This window comes from Salvelinus alpinus, chromosome 1 (genome assembly GCF_045679555.1).
Source record: "Salvelinus alpinus chromosome 1, SLU_Salpinus.1, whole genome shotgun sequence".
Taxonomy (NCBI): Eukaryota; Metazoa; Chordata; class Actinopteri; order Salmoniformes; family Salmonidae; genus Salvelinus; species Salvelinus alpinus.
In genome coordinates, this window is record NC_092086.1 from 81210284 (window position 1) to 81228758 (window position 18475).

Genomic DNA, 18475 nt, shown 5'->3' on the forward strand with positions numbered 1-18475 from the left:
CAATATAGTATCCCTCGATCAGGTGTAGTTCTTACTACAGAATGTTGTAGTATACTGTAGAATACTATAGTAAATACTACAGTAATGTCTGCAAAAACACTACAGTCTGCAAAAACACCCTGCCCATTCCCCTCCCCATATCCCAATTTTTTCCACCCATAAGTAAGAAACTTACATGCCAAGTTTAGACCACATATTGTGTTCTGAACTATCCGTTCAGACCCCAGTCCTTCCTACCTACCTATCTACCTACCTACCTACCTACCTACCTACCTACCTACCTACCTACCTACCTACCTACCTACCTACCTACAGGTTATGGAAAATTTGCTCTTTTAATATTTCTCCAGTAGGTTTCCTCAAGGAGAAGCCTCCAATGCTATGTTTAAGATAATAAAACAAAAAGACTATAGTAAATACTACAGTAATGTTCTCAAAAACCCACCAGTAAATACTACAGTATAATTCAATCTGAAAAAAACACTACATTAATTACTATAGTATTAAAATGGCGCCGAAGAGGATGGCTGACATTTTACATGCCCGTAACCAATTGTGCTATTTTGTTAGTTTTTTTGCGTTGTTTGTAACTTATTTTTTTACTTATTTTGTACATAATGTTGCTGCTACTGTCTCCTATGACCGGAAATAACTTCAGGACATCAGAACAGGGATTACTCACCACGAACTGGAAGAAGCTTTTTCCTTTAACGATTACGACGAGAAAGATATACTGCTCTCCCTGGAACAGGCCCAGATCCCCATCATTTGCGTGAAGAAAAGATGGAGGGAAACAGGACACAGATCGGGCTGCCTTTTGAGAATCCATACGCGAGCGAGTAAACTCCCATTGCCATCAATTCTACTTGCTAACATGCAATCATTGGAAGATAAAATTGATGATCTACGATTACGATTATCATACCAACGGGACATTAAGAACTGTAATATCTTATGTTTCACCGAGTTGTGGCTGCACGACAACACGGATAATATAGAGCTGGAGAGATTTTCAATGCCCCCGGCAGAACAGAAAAGCTACGTCTGGTAAGACGAGGAGTGGGGGTGTGTGTCTTTTTGTCAATATCAGCTGGTGCGCAATGTCTAATATTTAAGAAGTCTCAAGGTATTGCTTGCCTGAGGTAGAGTACCTTATGATAAACTGTAGACCACACTATCTACCAAGAGAGTTCTCATCTATATTATTCGTAGCCATCTATTTATCCCCACAGACCGATACTGGCACTAAGACCTCACTCAACCAACTCTATAAGGCCATAAGCAAATAAGAAAATGCTCACCCAGAAGTGGCGCTCCTAGTGGCCGGGTACTGTAATGCAGGCACACTTAAATCAGTTTTACCAAATCTTTACCAGCATGTCACATGTGCAACCAGAGGGGAAACCAACTCTAGTCCACCTTTACTCCACACACAGAGATGCATACAAAGCTCTCCCCCGCCCTCCATTTGGCAAATCTGACCATAATTCTATCCTCCTGATTCCTGCTTACAAGCAAAAACTAAAGCAGGAAGTACCAGTGACTCGTTCAATATGGAAGTGGTCAGATGACACGGATGCTACGCTACAGGACTGTTTTGCTAGCACAGACTGGAATATGTCCCCGGGATTCATCCAATGGAATTGAGGAGTACACCACCTCAGTCATCGGCTTCATCAATAAGTGCATCGATGATGTCGTCCCCACAGCGACCGTACCTACATATCCCAACCAGAAGCCATGGATTACAGGTAACATCCACATCGAGCTAAAGGCTCGAGCTGCAGCTTTCAAGGAGCGGGACTCTAATCCGGACGCCAATAAGATATCCTGCTATACCCTCAGACGAACCATTAAACAAGCAAAGCGTCAATACAGGATTAAGATTGAATCTTACTACACCGGCTCTGATGCTCGTCAGATGTGGCATGGCTTGAAAACTATTACGGACTACAAAGGGAAACCCAGACGCGAGCTGCCCAGTGACGCGAGCCTACCAGAAGAGCTAAATGCCTTTTATGCTCGCTTCGAGGCAAGCATCACTGAAGCATGCACAAGAGCACCAGCTGTTCTGGGTGACTGTGTAATAACGCTCTCGGTAGCCGATGTGAGCAAGACCTTTAAACAGGTCAACATTCACAAAGCCGCGGGGCCAGATGGATGACCAGGACGTGCACTCAAAATAGGTGCGGACCAACTGGCAAGTGTCTTCACTGACATTTTCAACCTCTCCCTGACTGAGTCTGTAATACCTACATATTTCAAGCAGACCACCATAGTCCCTGTGCCCAAGGAAGCCTAAATGATTACCGCCCCGTGGCACTCATGTCGGTAGTCATTAAGTGCTTTGAAAGGCTAGCCATGACTCACATCAACAGCATCCTCCCGGATACTCTAGACCCACTCCAATTCGCATACCGCCCCAACAGATCCACAGATGACGCAATCTCAATCGAACTCCACACTGCCCTTTTCCACCTGGACAAAAGGAACATGCTGTTCATTGACTATGGCTCAGCGTTCAACACCATAGAGCCCACCTAGCTCATCACCAAGCTAAGGAACCTGGGACTAAACACCTCCCTCTGCAACTGGATCCTGGACTTCCTTACGGGCTGCACCCAGGCGGTAAGGATAGGCAGCAACACATATGCCTTACAGATCTTAAACACTGGGGCCCCTCAGGGGTGTGTACTTAGTCCCCTCCTGTACTCCCTGTTCACCCACGACTGCATGGCCAAACACGACTCCAACACCATCATTAAGTTTGCTGACGACACAACAGTGGTAGGCCTGATCACCGACAACGATGAGACACCCTATAGGGAGGAGGTCAGAGAACTGGCAGTGTGGTGCCAGGACAACAACCTCTCCCTCAATGTGAGCAAGACAAAGGAGCTGATAGTGGACTACAGGAAAAGGCGGGCCGAACAGGCCACATTAACATCAAAGGGGCTGTAGTGGAGCGGGTCGAGAGGTTCAAGTTCCTTGGTGTCCACATCACCAATGATCTATCATGGTCCGAACACACCAAGACAGTCGTGAAGAGGGCATGACAAAGCCTTTTCCCCCTCAGGAGACTGAAAAGATTTGGCATGGGTCCCCAGATCCTCAAAAAGTTATACAGCTGCACCATCGAGAGCATCCTGACCGGTTGCATCACCAGCTGGCATGGCAACTGCTCGGCATCTGACCATAAGGCGCTACAGAGGGTAGTGCGTACGGCCCAGTACATCACTGGGGACAAGCTTCCTGCAATCCAGGACCTATATAATAGGCGGTGTCAGAGGAAAGCCCATAAAATTGTCAGAGACTCCAGTCACCCAAGTCATAGACTGTTTTCTTTGCTACCTCACGGCAAGCGGTACCGGAGCGCCAAGTCTAGGACCAAAAGCCATAAGACTGCTGAACAATTAATCAAATGGCCACCGGACTATTACATTGACCCCCCCCCCCCCCCTCCTCCATTTGTTTTGTACACTGCTGCTACTTGCTGTTTATTATCTATGCATAGTCAATTACCTCTAACCTGTACCCCCACACACTGACTCGGTACCGGTACCCCCTGTATATGGCCTCGTTACTGTTATGTTATTGTGTTACAGTTTATTATTTTTTACTTCAGTTTATTTGGTAAATATTTCCTTAACTCTTCTTGAACTGCACTGCTGGTTAAGGGCTTGTAAGTAAGCATTTCACGTTAGGGTCTACACTTGTTGTATTCGGCGCATGTGACAAATAAAGTTTAATTTGATTTGACAACCATTTTATTTTACTACAGTATTTATACTATAGTTTACTGTAGTATACTGTAGTATTTACAGTTAATACTACAGTTTTCACTATAGTGTTTTTCAGATTTTAGTCCGCAAAAACACTGCTGTGAATATTACAGTATTTATACCATAGTATACTATAGTATTTTTTCACGTAGGCAGCGCACTTTCTCTATTGCCTCCAACCCAATATGAGTCACCATCAGAGGAGACTTTAAACTATTGTCCACAGGGCCCAGACACATGCTAAAACACATTCAACCCTCTCTATCCCTTTACAGAGAGACAGAGATATAAGAAAGAGGGTGAGCTAGATAAAGTGTGTGAGAGAGAGCGAGAGAGACAAAGACAAAGAACAAACAATCCAAGGCAAACCTAGTGTAGAAGAGTGCAGGCGTCCCATCGGCTCTGTCTTGAATCTAACATTGTTCATTCTTCTACAGGTTTGGGTCGGCTAATTCATCTGCCAAGAGGTTGGGCTCCTGGGCCCACTTCACTTCCCATAAACCCTGCTGCTGCTCACTGAGGGTACTGGAGTGGGGGGGCAATGGAGGGGGGCATGGGAGTGGTGGTCCACACACCCATTAAATCCAGATAATGAGGGTTGTCTCAGGACCCCCGCTAGCCCCCACATCAACATTCCCCGCAATAATTTCCATCGCTGAGGCTATCTGTCACCCAGCTGTATCCTTACACCTCCCATTTCGAAGCCATAACTCTGGCTGAAGAACCCCACTGCCATTGCATGTAACGGGGTCTTTAAAATTATCCACTCTAGAAACTGGACCAAACTCCTGGGATGCTTTGGAACACTCCGGGTTAAGCTTTGGGTCCCCAGATGCACACATACACATGCACGCCTTCACACAGACATACGGGTGTACACACACATGCACCACGCACGCATGCGAGCACACACACACAGCTCCCGGCGAGCAAACACCTGCAGTGTTCCTCCCTCCAAACACACACATGCTGTATCTTTATTTGGCAGTGCAGTAGGCCTCCTTCTAGTAACCTAGTGAATACAGGGGAGGATGGTGGTGTGTGCAGGAGAAGCGGTGCTGTCTAAGTGTTCATCTCTGCTGTAAATCTTCCTCTGATTCCTGACTCGTCATTAATTGGAACAATTTTTCCCGTGTCCCACCGCCAGATAAATAAGGCACTCTGCCGGGGTGTCTGTGGAGATGCCTGCTCCAAGGATTGGGGATGGCTGTGTAGGGATGGGAGGGCTGGATGGATGGATGGAGGGGGGGTTCTTGCGCGTGTGAGACGTTATAAATATTACTGGCGGCCCTTTTTTTGGAGGGGTACAGCTGTTTTGAGTTTGGAATTCAAACAGCAGCAACTCTGTCTTGGATGGGGACTCAGGCGGCTCTGCCTGTTGTATTTTTCCCTCTGCCTCCTTCCCTCCTCTGAAGACGTCATTCAAGTTCCTCGTCTGTTTGGCAAGTAGTTCGGCTGCTGGCTGTCACTGTGTAGGCCAAGCAAGACTCTTTACTATTGATGGGCGGCTTTGGGTTTAAACAACAGACGTTCCTTTAACTGACTCTACACCACCGCATTACATTTTCTGCCCCCGTAATTCAAAATATTTACACTGTGAGTTTCGATTTCAGGCCGCAGCGTCCCGCCTGTTTAAAGAACATTCATAGAAATTCAGACAATAGACAGGAAATCAAGGCCACAGGCAGTGCGGCTGCAGCACAGTGCACAGTGGACCCCAGGGTGTAGCACTGTGACCCTTAGGACGAGGTGGTTCTTTGTTACTACACCCCTTGTAATGCTAGCACTCTCCAGAGCACACAGGATATGGGCCAGACATATCCTACGGTATCATGTAGCTCAGTTGGATTACACTGTCCAGACAGATAAGTATATGTTAGGGTAGAACCTTAGGCAGGCCATCCTTCAAACTAAATGATATAGAATTTGCACGTAAGTGGGATCTTAGTTAGCAGATTGTAACAGGCTAATGTGATGCTCCATTAGCAGTTACAGGATAGGTCCTGTTTGGCGTAGCACAGAGAATCTTTGACCAACATTAACTTGGATACTATCTTCATTCTTGATTTGGCCAAACATGTGTCTTCTAAAATGTCCATGTCCAGTTGCAGGTGGTTCGTTTTGAATTGAGAAAATGCTCCTGAAAAAACTGTTTCCGGCGAGACCTAGTACCATGAAAAAACAGCTAGCTGGAGCTCGTCTGAGCGGTCGGCCTGCTATTAACTTATGCTGATTGCTTAGGTTCTGCTCACTACAGTGTTGTCCGGTTAGAACACCATGTTGAGGCCCATTACTGTCTTAATTGTCACTACCACACACATACACACACATGCTGACACAGCTGCTTCCATTGAAGGGCTTTAAATAGATGTGGTTCTACAAAAGGCGGCGTAAACTATCATTAGGATGCATGCAGAGCAATACACAATAATATAGGCCTACATCATTGTAATAATATACAATGTCTACATGCAAGTCAAGGAGATGTATAAACATAATGTATGATATTATACCTACAAATGACTGCTGTAATATAGCATGCAATACATGGATATGTGACCCGATTCAGGAAACTAAGCATATGTGACAAGTCACGACTTCACAGGAGAGCCGTTTGAACAGAAATGCCTTCTCGGACATGTGAACTTTCATGTGGCTTAATAACAAATGTGTATGCCATCTGTAAATACGAATAAAATTGTTAAATTATGAGCCTTGTTCCTTGTTGGTTAAGCCACAGAAAAAGGCAGCAACTTTCCCAATAATGAGTGGGCTGGACATGCCGAGAGATGAGTTCGGATTGGTCTGCCATATAGAGGGCTTCTGTTTATTTGAGCTAGTCAGTCCGTGTTGGTAATCCTGCCGAACACAGTTAAAAAAAAAAAAAATGTATTGTGTAGTGGAGCTGCATAAGTGTTGCCCTTCACTTTCTGGAGGATCAAGTTTTGAAATCAGTAGAATTAGAGTATTATAGCTAAAGAGATGGAGAAAACACCTGTCTCCGGATTACATCTTCAAACTAAGGGCAACCGTGGTATGGCATTCCTGACAGGGAGACGCGTCCATCATGCATGATGATATATACAGGTAAGATGGTCTTACGTTAGCTAGCTACATTTTCAGATATTACACGTTTCTAATTCTGACAGAAAGTGGTTTCATTTCAAGCTAAAGTGTACTGTTAGCTAGCTAGCTAGCTAATGTTAGCTGGCTGGCTCCCTAGCTGATGTTATTATTTGTATCCCAGAGCCGTTTGCTTTTCTAGTTAGAGCCTAATGTTAGCTAGCTAACATTGAACCTAGTAGGTTAGCTCCCAGCACTGTGGCATTGTTGGCACTGTGTTCATTGTTGTTTAACTAGCTAACCTTACCTGGCTGGCTGGCCGTACGTTAAGTGCCGTACGTTAAGTGAAGTGTGTACAACACCCATTGAATATGGCCGGTGTCAGTAAATGTCAGCAAAAAAGCATATTGAAATTGTTGCCAGCTGAGCTGGTTAGGCTGTTTCATGTTATCCATAGATAAACAAATCATCGGCCAGAGCGTCAAGTGTGCGCTCCGAGAGCGAAACGAGATGGGTGGGGCTAAAGCTTAAGAGGGTGTGAACGATGCTGAATGGGTGTAGACAAAAAAGAGCTCTTCACTAGATACCAAAACATTCAAAGGCCATTTTCTTAAAAGTGAGTTTACAAGTTGATCAACTTTCAAAGCAGAATTACTTTCCCATTGTTCCTCAAATGCAGTGTATGATATACCATTTTGTAGCTCTGAGTCTCCACTTTTATCCAATATAAAAACCACCATTTCAAATGTTGCTACATAAGACCGAATCCAGGTGGTGAGTCACATATTTACACATCATAAGAAATAACCATGTGACAGAAAGAGAGAAATGGAAGACCTAAAGCCATTAAGGCATGGTTCGCTCTATGGCCTGGCTACAGATCTTATGTAAGGCAATTAGTTACTGCGCATGTGCTAGCGCGCGAGAGCAGGCTGGAAAGTTCCTTTTAATAACAGTAGCAAATAATGCTAAATAAATCACTGTGGTAGCATGTGATAAACACTTATAATATAAAGGTCATTAGCAACACTCAATAGGTAGTAATGCAATTGCCTACTGATAATATGGCAATACAAAGACATTAATGAATAACAATAGCACTAGCATTAGCTACAAGATAACCTTAACAAACTTCACTCTCAAACACCCGAAACCTAGCAAATAGGCCTAGTCCTGCAACGGTTAGACATTACACACACCTATACATATTTCACAACACTTAGATGTTCGATGGATGCACAAAACTTCAAGATAGGAAAACAGCATGTTGGAGTCCGTCATTACACAATACTTGCTTCTTCTCGAGACGGCAGGTGAACATGCTCTAACTTGAGGTGTGCGGGCAAAGCCGGAATGCGTCCAAGCACTCTGATTGGTTGGATGAACAGAAGTGTGAGGGGTATTGACAGGGCTGCAGGCCAATCAGATGGAGGGGGCCGGCCTTTTGTACAGCCATTTCTTTGGAAATCCACAAAACTTAAAAGACCTCAGTGGGGGGCTTAGTCCTGAAAGGGCGTAGTCCTATCCTGCAGGACAGGCGGGGCAGAGGGGCAGAGCAGTGACTGGACCAGATAAGTGAGCATCTGGCTGAACTAGAAGGGCAGCTGATTGATACTGTCACTTTAGAGGACCATGGGTGGTGCCGGCAAAGGTGCATGTAAGGGCTTAGGGGCCGCCCCGCGAGGGAGGTGCACAGAGGCTCAGAAACAGTTCTGGGCCGCCCCATGGACCCTCTAAGTCAGCAGTGCCGGAGGCTGGCCATAGCTGGAGGCGGTGGCTCGCCTACTGCAGCGAAGGAATGCAAACCTTTCTTGAGCAGGGAACTTCTAGCCTAGCTCTAGTATAGGCGACTGGTTGCCGGCTGAGGCTGGAGGCTGTGAACTGGCTAGGGGAAAGGACTGCACACCTAGAGAAGCAGATAACTCTGAGCCTAGCGAGACGGAAGACACAGGGCCAGGAGCTAGGGCAGGAGGTTTGGTGTGTAGCACTGGGGGAGCTGACTGTTTACTGACTGAGGCTGACTCTAACTTGAGATGTGCGAGGCGGAGCCCTGGAGTGCGTCCAAGCACCCTAATTGGTTGGATGAACATAGATGTGAAGGGTGATTGACAGGGTTGCAGGCCAATCGGATTGAGTCGGCCGGCCTTTTGTACAGCTACGTTCATAAAATGAATACATTTCTTGCTCCATGAAGTAATCCAACAATGTGTTTACCGCCATCTTGTCTATTTAAAATCTCTCATTGATTGAGACAGGTGGGTCCGCCCCAAAGTAATGTCATTATGGCACTCACCTGTCTCGATCAATGAGAGAAGATGGTAGTGAGATGGTAGTGTATACATTGTTGGATTACTTCATGGTAAATTGTATTTATTTATTTTAATAACGGAGCATTTATTTAATTCAAACGAAGCAACTGGACACGGACATTTTGTTTGGCCGAATCAAGAACGAAGACAGTAGACAGTATCTCCAAGTTAAGGTTGGCCGAAAATTCTCTGTGCTATGCCAAAACAGTAACAGCTAATGGATCTGTCATGTAAAGCAGGCCCTTTTGTATTGGCTCACCGAGCAGATATTTCTGCAGTTGCTCAGCACTGCTGATATTTTACTGAAAAAACACTTTCTTCAATGACTTGACCAAACTGACTCATAAGTAAGTAGTTAGGTTTCAAACAAATTCAAATTTAATACAATTTGAAATATCTATCCAAAGAAACTATTGGTTTCGCATTAAACCAACATGAAAGTCAATGTAGAAGTAAAGTTAATGGTGGACTGCTGTACCTTTTGCCGTTGACCTGTCCACTGTTGCACTCCATCTTGATGGTGACGCGGGCGGGTGGCTGGGACAGCCAGTCCTGCTGGTGCACCCTGGGGCTCATCTTGGCCGTCTGGCCGTACTCACTGGCCGACGCTGCCGTCATCTCCGCCTTGGCGTGGTGCGGAGTTCCGTAGGCACACTCAAACAGCGACTGGTCCTCACTCACCACTGACAACGCTTCCTGTATGCAGAAAGAAAAAACACAGACACATCCCTCTTAGATCTCCATTACAATCAAAGCTTCATTAACTTGGTTTACAATCAACTGGTTCAGATTCATTAAGTGTGGATTTTGGCATTAACCAAGTACAATTGATTGATTTGGAATCCTAGGGACTCTGCAAACATTACAGGTAATGTGTGACCAGTCTGTGATTTAAACAGTAAGCTCTACACACATAATGTGGTGGATATAATAGTAGATTGCAGTCTGATGAATACCTCCTTGTGCGCTCATTGTTTTGTTGGTAAAATGGCAGACAGAATGACCCCTGGAAAGTGCACCTGAAAACTAGGCCCCCTAATTATGGAGAGATTACCATGGCCAGTAAAACGTTTCACTCACATTTACCTGGGTTGAATTAGAGCACAGCACAGAAGTATACGTTATGATTAAACCAGCAGGGTGTCTACCAGTCCTTATAATACATAAAGTTCTCATTATACATTAATAATATCCACAAATGATCGAAAACATGGGCAAAGAGCACCAATATTAACCAACCTGACCCTCTTAACTTAGCCTCCACATGCTAATCCTAGTAACCACTAACATTTCAGAGGCATTATGTCCAACCTTTCTTCTTCCTCACAGGACAATAGCTACATCTTGGCATCACAAAGCTGAGGTAACATTCACCCAGAGCCAACCAGATGTGGATAGGCCTCCTTAAGAGTCTGGCTTCTGTTCTTTCTTTTGAGGTGCCCCTGCTGGCCACTGTCAGTCTGTCACCCAATGACTGCTTTAGGGGGTTTACACTTCTGACTTCACATTAAGTAGTCTGCACCAATGGCATTGAATTCAGCAGTGGTGGGCCGTCAGGGCCAGCAAGGCCTTCTCTGCTGGCCTAAACATCATCAGAATATATATATTTTTAAAATATATTTTCCCACAAATATGTATTAAATTATTCCCCAGAGTAAGAGTTATACTCTTCATTTCATAGCTTTCCTCTTGGTTGCACTGCTTCCAGCCCCAGGTTGAGATTTGGAGGGCTGGTCTTTATGTTAGATCTTTTATCCAATCATATTCAGCCATCATGTGTTGCCAGGGGTCTAAAATCTGCCCTCAGGCCTTCAGAATCAACAGTGCGGGCGCTTGTAGCTTATAGTGAATGGAAATGAAAATTTAGTGTCAACCAATCAGCTTTAGAGTTGGCTATTGTACGCCTGCTGGCTGGCTCCAGTGTTACACAGGAGCCAGCTAGCAGGCGTAGTGCGTGCACGTCTTTTGATTGGATTACCAATATTGAGAGGCAGGTCCTATGGGCAGGTCTATGCAGATCTAGGAAACTGAATTTGATAAACTAATTAATTCACATACTACTAAGCTGTTTTTTCAACCCACAATGGCGGTAGGAGGAGAAGATATCGATTTGGTCGAGGATATAATTATAACGCCATTCTCAAGACGAACTTTTCAAGAAAAGTTAGACATTGTAAGGAGAGGTCGCCTGACGCCGACGTTACAAAGCCTGTCACAGGCGGGAAAGGGGTTCCAACTACGAGCGCTATCAATGGCTCACAGGCTCCGAGAAGCACTGCAAACTGTACTGCTGGGAATGCCTATTATTTGCAAGTGATCGATTTGGTGTTTGGAGCCACACTGGCTTTGCAAACTTGAGTTGTCTAACCAAGGCAGCAACGAGACACCAAAGTACGGCTGGGCACTTACAAAGCAATGGTGCTTTTGAAAACTTTTGGGGACACCGGAGTGGATCTACAGCTCAACGAACAAGCGCGCAGGGCAACGGAGCCGCACAATGAAAAGGTGAAGGGAAATATTGAAAAGACTCATTGATTGTGTCATGTTTTTGGGTAAACACTGTTTATCCAAAAATGTCAATTTGTCAATTTCAAGGTGACGCAACGCCTGGTTATACTGCGTTTCTGTCTAAATGTATAGTGTCTAGAGCCATGGCATCATAATGATGGTAATAAGAGGTGGATTAATTCGGGTGGGACTGTGTAGTACCTCACTGAAGGCCCAGGCCCCAGGACCACGGCACGCCACTGGAATTCAGTATGAATTGAATTAAACTTTTCAGGCTATCATAAATGTTCTGAATCTCCAAAGACTCTCCCCCGATTTAGCTATGAAAATAACTCAAGGCAAAGCAGGATAGTGTGGTAATGCACTGACACAGATTGAGAGAGAATCAGGTTTTGTGCCCAGGTATTTTTTAGGCTATTGGGTTTGGTCAGGACATAGAGAGGATATTCTGTATTCAACTGCAGAGGAGTTTCAGTATACCGCTCCATGTTCTTACAGACTGACAGAGACAGTGAGAGCATGTCAGGAGTTTGTTGTGATGTTAGGAGACCACAGTCCTGCTAATATGTGGTTATCTCATCACTGGGTATCCTCCCTGAAATCACAATGGTGTCAGGGCCTCACTCAGTTCCCTATGTGTCCTTGGACGCATCTTGCTCCAAGAAAGATTGAATCACATACAGCCCAAAACACAAACCATTGGAAAAGGCCTGCCTAAAATATAACAACTATGTTTACAGTGCACAGTAAATCTTTAGGATTTTTTTCCACATTCAAAGATTAAATGCACGTTCTATCTGAGAGACTCTTAATTTGAAAATCATAAATGTTGATTTGTCTACTATTTATATTTCAAAGTTCTTCCTGTTTCATCCCGTCCATAACAAATCAATGGGACCCCACAGTTACCAAGTCCATTAAACACCTATGACTAACACAAGCATACACCTTTTCCCACAAATGCCATGATGTGGCAAACTGTCTCTAATTTTCCCAGTATTGTTGTTAAATTCTTTTTGCCAAACACTGTATTTTGGTTACATATACCAGAGTCCCACCGTTTCCTTAGTTCCTTCCTCTGTGCTCCTTAGCCCTCCTTAACTTGCCCTTCCTCTCTCTCTATTGCGGAAGGAGTGCCCCTTGAACATCTCGGAGTAAGTGACCCGCCCTGATCTGGTGACAGGTCTAGACCCTGGCCTCAAATCAGTTAGGAGGAAAAGGAAGCCTTCTCGGAAAGCAGATTATTCTAGTGGGGACTGGTCTTCCCTGATATGTCAGCTGCAAACCACATTACAGAGCAGAGCAGGCCAGGCACATTGACCCTCACCTGAGAGAGGAAGGAGAGAGGGGGGCAGAGAGAGAGAGAGAGATGGAACGGGATAGGAACATAGAAAGAGAGAATGAAAAATAGAGAAAGAGGGTCCAGTGGTTAGAGATAGAGGACAGCAGAGCATGATATACATGAGGTGACCCCAGCCAGCATGAACAAGGGGCACACACACACAGCTTTTGTTCATCCAACACAAACAGAAGAAAACCAAATCCACTCACAGCTTACAGTATGTTCAGCCATTATCCTATGTAAAAGACTATAAAGCCAGGAACCAACCAAAAAGCAACCAACTGACAGGCTAACTGAGAGATCCGTCATCAATCACAGTTGGGATTTTTGATAAACGTGTGGATTAAAACCAATTAGTGGCATTTTAATGCAGTACGTTTACATTGTGTCTGGGAAACAAGTTATGGAAAACACTGGAAAGTAGTTATTGGAAAATATTTGGCCGTCATCAAGCCAACAGGAATATGTGAGAAAACAACATGACTCTCTAGTGGAGAGCACAACAGCACAAGAGTCTTTCTTGCCCCAAACTCAGTACAGTGCATTCCTCTATGGCCCATTATCCCTCTTCTGAGGAAAGTGAGAGATTGTTTCACAACCTTAGTGTCCCGGGCCAAAGAAAATGAACACTGAATTAGGCAGGGAAGAAACAGGCTGCTCTAAGCCCAGTGTTCCAACTGAACACTGAATCCACCAGAAAATAATTCATATAATGTATACATTCAGGGAGGTCCTCTATGGTAGCATGTAGTGGAGTTCCACGGGCTGACACTCAAATGGGCAGCAACATGGCCTTCTGGGTAGGGAAATGAACTGGTGACCAGAGGGCAGCTGGTTCAAATCAGAACTTGAGCCCCTCCAAGGCATTTATAGTAGATTATCCTCCATAAATATTGAGCTTTATAAGTGGAAAATTGGTGTAATACACTGTTAATTTCACCTCATATAATGCTGGGCAAATCACATTTAGTAACAGTCAAAATAATGTTAGCCTGAGCTGGTTTACAGTACTTTTTGGTGGCCATTTTGTCATAAAACATTCCTTCCAAAACCTGTACCTTTAGCTCCAGTGTCTCCTGGGTAATTCTGACCATATAAAGTAACATACAGAGCCATGGCCACAGTGTATTAGTCCCTCTAGTCCTGTAGTCTCTCTCAATGAGGCAATTGGACTCATTCATGCAGAATGTCCCAGGAAGCCTTCCCAATGAGATATGGTGTGGTGTGGCTGCTCACAGGAAGCTCCCCTTCTCCCAGCATTTCCTGCATTGAAAGTTCCTGATAGTGCAGGAGGGGTATCAGGAGATGGGGAGTGCACAAGAGGAAGTGCTCGTCCATCGGCATTTTGATTGTGGCCGAAAGACTTGAAACACTAATGGAGTTGATGGGTGGATGAAGAGAGGGAGAAAGAGAGAAAAAGGGAGGGAGTGGGAGGGAGTACGTCCTACCATTTTAACACAGCAGGACATTGGGCAGTCAACCTTGCCATAACGTCAGTAGTGCAGGTTAAGGCCTCACACTTCCCACTCCTGCCATCAGGCGCATCAGTGATGTAGTGGAGGGTATATGCCGTATACTCGCTTAGTTTTCAGTGGGCATTGGGTATACTCACTTCCTAATCCCCACGATGCGTATCAAAATAGTGTAGTGGAGGTATACGCCGTATGAGGCTGATGGAATAGATCACAATATTTAGCTTAACATTTAACTATTATTTACTTACATTTTAGGCGCATAAATGTGCACCCGGCAGTAGGCCTACACGCAAATGTTCCAAAATAATGATGCCAATGATAGGCCTAACCTAGGGCTGTTGCGGTGACCGTATTACCACCACACGCTGGTCACAAGTCATGAAGGCAGTCAAATTCAACGTGACCATTTAGTCACGGTAATTAGGCTTCTCCAAGCTCTGATGCTGCTGATGGTCATTAGTAGCCTACCAAACTTGCTAACTGCCTGGTACTCAGAACTCTGTTGTCCCTCTAATCACTCTGACATCAATGCAAATGTATTCGAAAATCGAAAACAGAGTGATGGCCTCTATTGATCCCATCAGCTTTCTATAGGCTAGGCCTGCTATATTTATTTCTCAACTTTCATAATATTAAGCACATTGCTTATCTTTACAACAGAAGTATAGCCTACCTGACTGGCACAGGAAAAGTGTCCTCCATTTGCTGTTTAAATGCATAGATGACATGTATTTTTCCCCCTTACCCTGTTTCAAGATGATAATGGTCCATTCTAAATCAAAACAAATTTCACACAGACAAGATTAAATCAAGAATAGTCTGATGGGTGACAATAATAGCCTATCACAATTATGTATTATCACTTGTGACTGATGCCCAGAGTAAATCAAGAAACAATCTATATTTTTTGCTACTTTGTGTAATCTTTGTTGCACACCTCATGTACGCCGCACTCTGGGCTAAGGGCACAATGGCTGCAAAGGGCATGGAATTGTTTTGTGTGCATTACGGCCACATAAAGGGGATGCCGCCAGGAAATTCGAGGCATTAGCAAGTGCTTGTCAAATTGAGAGACTAATGAAGTGTGTACAGCCTGCGCAAAAAACAAAGCAGAGCTCATGCCTTTCAAGCGCCGTTAAAAAAAATCATCATTAGAGTCGCATCAAGCAGCCTTACAACGTATTAAAAATCAAAACATATAGCCCAATGTTTGTAGAACAACTAAAGTTACATGAATAACTCTAAATTAAGCATACATGAGTACCTATTTCTTTGTTAACCACTCAACACAGAATGGCCGCATGTGCGCACTTCCTCAAATCGTTTGGAGAAAATATCCTTTCTATTTTATTCAGCTTTGTTTAAATGTTTTCTTCATATTATAAAATAATATAAATTAATGCCACAGAATCCTAAGCAAATATTGTCTGCTAAATGAGCTAGTGTAGCCCACAGCCATTTGGCATAGGACCTAACATAAAGACAACTCAGAGTACGCTATTCTGTTCTTCTGAAAGACTACATTTTCTTTACATCATGTTTATTTAGACCTGTCTAAAATAAATAATGTATTTATTGTGAAGGTGTAGGCTATATTACATGGATTTATTTGACTTTTCAAAATGTAGACATTCCAAAGGTCTGCATCAGTGGCTTGTAGGCTATGTGTGGAAGCTAGGAGATGCTAAATGTGTTTATTTTAATAAATGGTCAATTACCGTGAGACCGACAGTTATTTGCTTGAAAATCACCACCTGACGAAATTTCGTGACCGCCACAGCCCTAGCCATCCTCTGTTAGATGGAAAGGCTTTCCCAAAAACCTCAGTGAAATGTTAACTAGCTTCAAAGTAGCCTATGCTTTTAATTAGCTGTTTTATGATTTTGATATTCTCTTGTGAATTCTATGTTTTTTTACTAGATTTCCTGTAGTTGTTCATGTTGTCTGTCTGTAATTGTGTAATGACTTGGTGCTGCCTATCTTGGCCAGGACGCTCTTGAAAAAGAGATTTCAAATCTCAATGAGCCCTTCCTGAATAAATAAAGGTTAAATAAAAAATAAATAAAATATGCATACCTGGCAGAATGATATCATGATTATTTGCATCAATCAAATAACAACACAATGTCAAATGCAGGTAGCCTAGTCAAATAATTAGCATCCAATTACATTAACCATTACTCTCTCGCAGGAATTCCACTAACGGTCCGTATGTAGCCAAACGTAGCTGCTGCTCATTCTGTTTGCTCGAAAATGGATAACTGGTTAAAAAAAAGTAAGGCCCGTGTCCATAGAGACACATACCAGCTCTACTGGTAGTACTACCAGCAGTACTACACTGTCAGTGTCCATGCTAGCTGGGCTAACAACAAATGTAGAATTACTGATGCTAGCATTGGATGTGCTCATGGAAGCAGAACAACTTGTGTCGTCGACAGGTGCAGGGGTAGTACTACCAGCAGTACTACCCCTGCACCTGTCGACGACACAAGTTGTTCTGCTTCCATGAGCACATCCAATGCTAGCATCAGTAATTCTACATTTGTTGTTAGCCCAGCTAGCATGGACACTGACAGTTGTGAATCTGATGCAGCCGAAGAGCTACTGCCCCCTTACCCTGGAAAGCATCGAACAACAGACAGTGTCGTTGAACCATCGAAGAGGCGCAAATATGATGAGAACTACGTTGATTTGGGGTTCACTTATATTGGGAGTAGTGCATTTCTTCAGCCACAGTGTGTTTAATGTGATAAAGTACTATCTCACAACTTGATGAAACCTTCACTCTTGAGCAGACATTTAGAAACAAATCATGCCAATTTGAAAAATAAACCCTAGGACTTTTTTGAGCGAGAATTAAGACAACTTTCGAGTAGTAAGACATGTATAAAAGCAACAGATACCATTAATAAGAGGGGGCTAGAAGTGTCTTATATGGTGAGCTACCGAGTGGCTAGGACAGGCAAGCCCCATACTATTGTGGAGGACTTAATTCTTCCTGCTGCCGCAGATATGGCTGGGACAATGCTGGGGGAAAAGGCCCCAAAAAACTATACAGACAATTCCTTCATCAAACAACACTGTTTCATGACGCATCAGTGACATGGCAGGAGATGTTTTGAAACAATTACTGCTTAGCATACAAGACAGTGAATTATATGCGTTACAGCTGGATGAGTCAACAGACGTGGCGGGCCTGGCACAGCTCCTGGTATATGTCCGTTACGTTTTTGGGGGGTTAATTTTAGGAAGACATCCTCTTCTGCAAACCACTGGAAACCAGGACAACAGGAGAGGATATTTTTAAAGTACTGGACAGCTTTGTGACATCAAATTGATGTTGGTGGTCAAGATGTGTTGGTATCTGATGGCGCAAAAGCCATGACAGGGAGACATTGTGGAGTGGTAACGTGCGTGCAAGCAGTTGCTCCCAACGCCACTTGGGTACACTGCAGCATCCACCGAGAGGCTCTTGCTGCCAAGGGAATTCCTGACAGCTTCAAATACGTTTTGGACACTACAGTGAAAATGGTTAACTTTGTTAAAGCAAGGCCCCTGAACTCTATTTTCTGCACTATGCAATGATATGGGCAGCAAACCTATGAATTTCTGACTATGTTGACAGCCTCATTTAACTGTTTCAATGGTGATGCCCTTTGCAACCACGTACCTATGTGAGAGTGGATTCTCGGCATTCACTTGCATTAAAACTAAATACAGGCACAGACCTGTGTGTGGAAAATGATTTAAGACTGAGACTCTCTCCAATACAACCCAACATTGCAGAGTTATGTGCATCCTTTCAAGTGCACCCTTCTCATTAACCCGTGGTGAGTTATTCACAATTTTCAATGAACAAATAAGGTTTTATATGTAAGATGGTTAAATAAAGAGCAAAATTATTGATTTTATTATATTATTATTTGTGCCCTGGTCCTATAAGAGCTCTTTGTCACTTCCCACGAGCCGGGTTGTGACAAAAACTCACAATCATTC

The 18475-nt window shown here is 43.9% G+C and overlaps 1 protein-coding gene and 1 non-coding gene across 5 annotated transcripts in view; one reads left to right on the forward strand and one right to left on the reverse strand.

Annotated features, from left to right (window-relative positions):
* Positions 1-18475, reverse strand: part of LOC139531456 (transcriptional regulator Erg-like) — a 106850-nt gene that overhangs the window by 21662 nt on the left and 66713 nt on the right. For all 4 annotated transcript variants that reach the window (XM_071327942.1, XM_071327934.1, XM_071327915.1 and 1 more), the window contains one exon: positions 9633-9850. In XM_071327942.1, coding sequence (XP_071184043.1) covers positions 9633-9850 — 218 coding nt within the window. The remainder of the gene's footprint in view (positions 1-9632; positions 9851-18475) is intronic.
* Positions 322-375, forward strand: LOC139540186 (U7 small nuclear RNA). The gene has a single exon (XR_011668115.1). It is a non-coding gene; the product is annotated as a U7 small nuclear RNA (small nuclear RNA).